Here is a 7,304-nt window from a genome sequence, read left to right on the forward strand (position 1 = left end):
AAAAACTTGTTTTTTTTATTTAATTCGAACAAAGATGGTGCATGTAGCTTGCTTCTCTGCACAAACAATGACACATCCATTTCTCGCAAGTTTCTTGAAGATTCAGTGTGTATTCAATTCGGAGAACTTAATTACAGCAAAAGAATGATTATAATATTCGTTATTTAATTATTATTTCATTCTTAATTTGTGTATTAGTTTTATTGATAAAAACCCATTACGTAGAAAAAGGAAATGGTATAAATAATGTATTTATAATAGAATACAAAATTGAAAAACCGATGACTTATTAGGTATGGTAAACAAAAATGGATAGTAGCCAACTGGCTGTTATCCATTTTTATTTTTTGTATTTATTTCAATCAATTCTTTACGTTTTTCAATCGATAAATTAATAGAATATAGGCAAAATAACAACTCGATCAAATTATTTTTTGAATTAATTGGAAAACACCTCCCCCAGGATGTTATGGATTCATTTGTGTTTTTGGTATTGGTGACCTCACTTCAGCCTGGGTCCTTAGGCAGACAACTCAGGTATTTTTGTTTTGAGGGAAGCCCCTCTGCTTCTAACTCCTTGATCTGGGCCTCCTGGCCCGATCATGTTGACATCATCAACTGCTTCACAAGGTAACAGTGAGAATTGAACTGTTGGATTGAAACCGATGATCAGTCAGTCACCAACTTGGCAATGCCGGCCTGTAAGCAGGTTTTATTTAATCTTTTTGTGTTTCGTTTGACATTCTTCTGACGCGTGTTTGGGAAAACTATTTTTGATTTGGAAATTTGTTTAATATAATTAGTAACTAATAAAAGGACAAAAACTTTTAAATGACACGAAAATGGGAAATAAATATAATGGAACTAACAGGAAAGAAGATTTAGACATTGGAATGGAATACACGGTTACAGGAATGAAATGTGTTACAACTAAATATGAAAAGAAAATCGTTATCATTATTGATTTTAAATGTGAAGTGATTGATCTATTGGCAGTTAAGCGTTTTGGTTCTTAGGCAGCTGATCTTGAAAAGAAATTTTAAAAATTAGATAAAGTTATGATTAACTAATTGAAAGAAAATATAAAGATAAAATAAATTATTTAGATATTGATATAGAACTATCTACTAAATATTAAATCTTAATAAATTTTTAAATTTCACTAGTTATGTAGGAAGAATTGAATATGCTTAAACTTTTTTAAATTACATCTAAAATTCTTATTTCACAAGACCGGATTTGATCTTAAGGCTCAGGACGCCAAATTTTAAAAATGTCGAATATATTTATCTAAATTGGTGTGAATTAAATTGAAAAGGGGTTTAACTGATAGGGTGATCTAGGTGGGGTCTAGAACCCGTGATTGCATTATGTAAAAGCATAAAAATGAGACCAAATTTGATTTCCAGTGACCTGTTTTTATTTTGAGTATAGGGATAGAAAATGTGCAATGTTTGATGTTAGAATGATTTAAAATGGACTGAAAATGTTGTAAATTGAGTGGATGAGTTAGGTGGGGCAGAAACCCCATTTACTATACTACTCTTGGTTTTAAACAAAATATAACCAAGGATAGAAGTGCTGGAAGCACAAGTGAGATGGAACGTCTTATTTTTGCTTACTCCCCAACCGGCTTCTTATCAGACATTTGTATATTTCTTTATTCGTTCTTTGCTCAGACATCGAGAGTCAGTAATACCTCTTGCTGGTTTTTGAACGAAAATTAAGTCATTAACACATTTACAACTATAATATAAAGCAACTTCAATATATTCCAGTAAACACTTATTTGCACGTATTTCCGACTCTGTCAGTTAACATTAAGAAGTGAATTGGGAGATCCTTTAGCACTAACACAAGGTTTTGCTTTGATTACTTGTCATTTTTAATCCATTCAGTAACGATATGGCTAAAAAAAAAAAAATTCTTAGATTCTTAGACCGCGACAACTGAGTCATGGAATGGACTATTACAGAGGTTGTTCGTCAATGGTCGGTTACAGTCTTGGTAATTGATTGGCTTAATTGTTTTTCTCTGCGTTACCCGTTGCTAACAATATATTGTATTGGTTGCCATAGATTTTGCGTCCTCTATACTACACATTTGGGGCTCTGGGATGTATTTTAAAGAAAATGTTTCAGAGAATCTCAAATCGGGTGCACGATCCTTTGGCGAAAATTTGAAACCACGACAAAGCAGAAAAGGCTTAAAACGGGCAAGAACTTCATCCCTCATCCCTGAGTCTCAACTCAGGGGGGGAAGCAAACAACATCACTCATGACAATAAAGAAGAAGAAAAAGAAACCAAGAGCGAAAACTGTCACATCAAAACAGGATTTCATTTCCGTCATATCTACTATATAAGAAATTTTATTATTCAGTCACATCATCTGCAAATCTTTTCAATGCAGAAAATGTTGATGTGAGTGTAAAAGACGGTTAGTATGAACACTTTAATCCACAATCATCGCGCTCTGAAATCGTACATTTTCAAATTTATTCTAGAGAAGACCATTTCATAGATATGACTTTCAAATTTATAGATTTGTATGTTATTGTCAAAAAATGTAACAATGAAAAACAACTGCAATTGAGGGGTTATCCTATGAAAATTGTGTGCTACACAATTTGTATACACAAATAAGAGTCTATATAAATGGAACGTTGGTGAGCACAAGCAACAATATTTCGAACTATGCAAGTTATATACAATTTATGTTGCTGACTCCAATGTCTTATATACTATGAAGAGGTTTATCTATCGAAAGGCAATATTAGGAAGCTATTAATGCAGAAAATGTTGATATGAGTGTAAAACATGGTTAGTATGAACAATTTATCTGCAATAACCGCGCTCTAAAAACGTAAATTTTCAAAATTTTTCCAGTGAAGACAATTTCATAGATTTGACTTCCACATTTATAGATTTGCAAGTCCTTGTTAAAAAATCTAAAACGAAATACAAAGTACAGTCGAGAGGTTATCCTATGAAAATTGTGCACTAAAAAATTTGTTTAGAAAAATAAGTGTTTAAATAAATGGCACGTTGGTGAGCACAACCAGTAATCTTTCAACCTATGCAAGCTATATACAATTTATGTTGGTGACTCCAATGTCTTGTATGCTATTAAGAGGTTTAGCTATCGGATATGAATATAAAACGGGCAATGAAACTAGCAATATACTTAGAGATGTGACAACTAAAGATTTACACTTAGTTGGGATTTATACAATGTTAATATCGTGTTAATATAAAGGTACAATTTGCTTTGGCAAATCTTATTTTACGAAAAGTTGCAACCACTGCACCTAATGCAATAGTCTCTCTCACCTCGGCAATATTTCAGGTTCAAAAACAACAGGACATGAGTTCTGTTGCTTTGACAATTGAAAAATTAAGAGCTAGTGGAAATAAGATAGAACTGCTAGTTTCACATACAGTCACAAATTAACGGCATATTACTATAGGCTCATGGAATTACACTGATTCGTCATTTATCAATAGCAAAATTCCTTCAAAAGTCGCTTTTGCCTTTGTAAAAAGAATTGTGCCACAGGATCACGGACGAATTCTCAAGATAAATTTGAAAAGTTTGGACTTGCAAATCCCTTAGATGTAAAGTATTTTGAATTCCACTCTACAATTTATCCTTTGATAAATCTTATGGGACCCTATGTGAATTGACGATGTAATCCTTAGATTGTGATTCACGGCTATTGGAAAGTGATATAATCGATTAAATGTTTGAAAACACTCATGGTATTATTGCATTGGGTGTCGGGTACTCAAGATATGAGTATTGTCCAAAGAGTCACAGTACGTTAAGAGTGTACCTTTTCCGACCCGTTGGAGGAGAGTAAGGCATTAAATTCGCTAAATCAATTCGAAACCTATTGATATATCACCCCTGATGGCAATGTTAAGTTGGACTTTTTACCATGAAACAAATCAAATAATCAATTTATTCAACTTGGATCCTTAAGTGTCTGAAAACAAATCCTATGGCATAGCTTCGTATTTCCTCACCATATTCAAAGTATTATCAATACCGTTATCATATTAATAGTCAATTTTCCAGGTTGTGCCGGTAGCTTGCAACCTAGTGAGAGACGATCAAGTCCAATGCTAAAATGCAATAAACATCGAAATCTAACCAATACTAACTTAAAGACGTGTATGGGTGTGTAGAGCGGTAGCGTGTCATGCCTGTAGAGATGGCTAAAACCTATTATAGAACAAATTCATGCCACAGAATGGACTTTGTTAGCTGTCTGATTCCAATCCTAAGAAATATAATATCTTATTCTTTTACAAATATGGCACAAGCCCTAAAAGTCCATCATCCATCCGTCCATACATCATTCCTTGTGCATAACTAAGGTAGATAGTCATAGCTAAGGGAAGACAGATTGGATTAATTATTGGTTGACACGTGACTGACATTGTCTACTGGACTTGTATACTAAATCTGGGACTGAATTTGCTTGTAGTCACAGGCGAACAAGTGAACCTAAGCCTAATAGGCAAGGCTACTTGTAGTCTAAACCTAAAATACTGTGCCAAAAGATTGAAACATGACCAACAAGTCCACTGAGTAGCCCGGATATTTCCAATGAGCCAATTGATTAGAAATGCAAAGTTCTAGTACCCTTTTTAACAATCAAAAGTGATTGGGGGGCAAGCAGCCCTCCTCTGTAGCTCATAATTTTCCTAACACTTGCAATGAGAATTTTAAGATAACCATGTTTTTCAGCATGGCTGAACGGTCTTGTAACTGTGTCTCTAAGGTTATTGCGTATGTCAACTCCCTACAGTTATTAAGTTTGCCCATTATTTTAAAAACTATTTGAATTAATTTTTGGTTGTTTTTTGGTTAATGGAGCTCTTTACTTTTCTTTGTAAAACTTATTTTATGGAAAAGTTTTTTTTTAGTTAATTTGATCAAAGACCAACTTATAGTTAAGACTTGGGAACTTATAGATATCTTGTAGTGTCTATTACTGAATGAATGATAAAGAAAAGCTGTTTCTGAACTAAGCTGCAAGTTAAGAACTTAATTTCATTTTAATAAACTTGAAAGTATTTACTTTACATTAAAATTATATTTTGCTGACAATATACTGCTCGATCAAGGCCAAAATTTGATGAAACATCCATCTTAAAAAACTAGGAAATTGAAAGAATTTTGCAAATGGTAATCAATTCAAGTTGGACACTTTCCTACTATTCTTCTATGTGCAGCCATCTCATATATACCATGATAGTGAACAAAAGCTGCACAGATAACCAACACGTGGAAAATTTGGTGACTCTGAAACATAATATCACACTGTCCAGGAAAAAATCTTTCTGGCATCCGAAAAGTATGTAAAGTTGCTCCCACAATATACAATAAACCCATTAATAGTAACCAGCCTAGCGATGTCTGATAAATGGAATTTGACCATCCTATAGCTATAGCAGTGTGAACACATGGAATGACACCAGTTACACCAAAACTAACAAAGACCAAAGCCCTTGTAGATCTATATTCTGGTGTTGAAAACTTATCAAACAAGGAAACTATTATTGACGCAGTTGCTAGTGCAATCACTAGGGATAGATATATAATATACGTCAAATGGTTACAATAGAAACTGTAATATAGCCAAGGGACAAACGAACCAAATATAAGAAAATTTATCCCAATTAAATCCAACTTGAGGAAAATCTTATTCGTGTTTTCCGAGTGGCAGATTAGAGTATGGTACAAAAAACTTAATCCAAGGCATCCAATTGCACCAATAAAGAAAACAGTACAGATAATCTTTTCTTCAGTATCAATTATGTAATCGGCTCTAACCCAAAAATATATTGCAACTAATATAAACACCAAACATCCTATTAAGTGAGTCCAAATGTTTCCTGTTTCTGTATGCACCTTAAAAATTGATTTGAAGCATTCTTTGAATGACGGTAACGGAGGTCGATGGCTAAGGTGTATATGTTCGTTATCTTGTAGCCACTTTGGCAAAGACCTAAAATCATAGAGTGTCCGTTGTTCCCGTACAAATTTGGCAGTTTTGACAACACTTTCAAGAGTCTTTTGAGAAGTTTCAATCCCTTGATGCACAAGTTCCTTACCATTACCGTTCGTAGATACAACAGAATTACAGGGCAGATCCTTAAGTGCTTTTGCACTTTCTTTGACATATCTAGTAATGTCATCAGTTTGTTTCGATGCTTCGTTCCAGCACCTATAAGCCAGCTCATTAGCTTTTTCTGTGCATTGACCATCATTTTCCAACAACTCTTTCGCTCCAGATTTGACACTTGTTACTATTTTCCTAAGTTCTGTACTTGAGGGGCTTACAGTTGGACACCTTTTTTTGTGAAAGGCTTCTCTGTAATTAAATATGCCTGTCATTCTCATTTCATAACCTTCATTAGAAATACTCAGTGAACGACTTCTTCTCTTATTATCTGGTATAATTCCTTGCAAATCACTTATGATTTTAGTTTGAGGCTGCTGTGATAAGGCCTTGGAAACTGAAACACCTTTCTGCTTGATCGAAACATTGTCTCTGAATTCAGGGGCATCGTTTGCACTGGGTTTTTCCATATGTAATTTCAACACTTTATCATTAATAGTGATTGAACTTTTGCCTTTCATATGTTAAAAATAATTGTTTAAATAAACGTAGTTTACCAACAAAATAATTTTACTCCTGTATCAAAACATCCCTTATCGTCCTTTTCTTAAAATTTATTTTGCAATTTTTCAAAACTTAGCCAAATTTGGATTTGCGTGATTTCAACAATATTTTTTATCCAGAGTATTTTTTCAGTATAACTTCAAACCTTACTATACTTTTAGAAACTAAAAAAAGTGAACCAGTTAGAAGTAATTGAGTTATATATCCCAAACATCGTATTAAGAATGGGAGGGAGTTTTCACCTTTACTTTTGGGAGGTCTAGGTACCAATTCAAGTTGAGGAGGGGGTTACAAATCGCGCCCCCCCCAAGCCCCCCCGCGCGCGTAAGTCGTTACGCGCCATATTAGTTACGCGCCATTGTAGTTGTGTCCCTATGTCCCACCTGTGAATATAGATATATATATATATATATATATATATATATATATATATATATATATATATATATATATATATATATATATATATATATATATATATATATATATATATATATATGTTTTTAACTACGTAAAACTTGCGAATATACAACATTCTTTGCTGTCCCATCGTCTGTGCACATAAATAGATTGTCAGGTTTACCGACTCTTGAACATGCAACGCATAA

The 7,304-nt window shown here is 33.5% G+C and overlaps 1 protein-coding gene across 1 annotated transcript; it reads right to left on the bottom strand.

Moving 5' to 3' along the window:
• Window positions 1-5,052: 5,052 nt before the first annotated feature.
• LOC136035817 (adiponectin receptor protein-like) lies at window positions 5,053-6,639 on the bottom strand. The gene has a single exon (XM_065717787.1). The coding sequence runs from the start codon at window positions 6,600-6,602 to the stop codon at window positions 5,205-5,207; it is 1,398 nt and encodes a 465-aa protein (XP_065573859.1). The 5' UTR covers window positions 6,603-6,639; the 3' UTR covers window positions 5,053-5,204.
• Between the last annotated feature and the right edge of the window lie 665 nt (window positions 6,640-7,304).

Source organism: Artemia franciscana, chromosome 14, assembly GCF_032884065.1.
Source record: "Artemia franciscana chromosome 14, ASM3288406v1, whole genome shotgun sequence".
NCBI lineage: Eukaryota > Metazoa > Arthropoda > Branchiopoda > Anostraca > Artemiidae > Artemia > Artemia franciscana.

Excerpts from the sequence above, each read along its gene's own strand:
- LOC136035817 (XM_065717787.1), bottom strand. The coding sequence starts at position 6,602 with ATGGAAAAACCCAGTGCAAACGATGCCCCTGAATTCAGAGACAATGTT.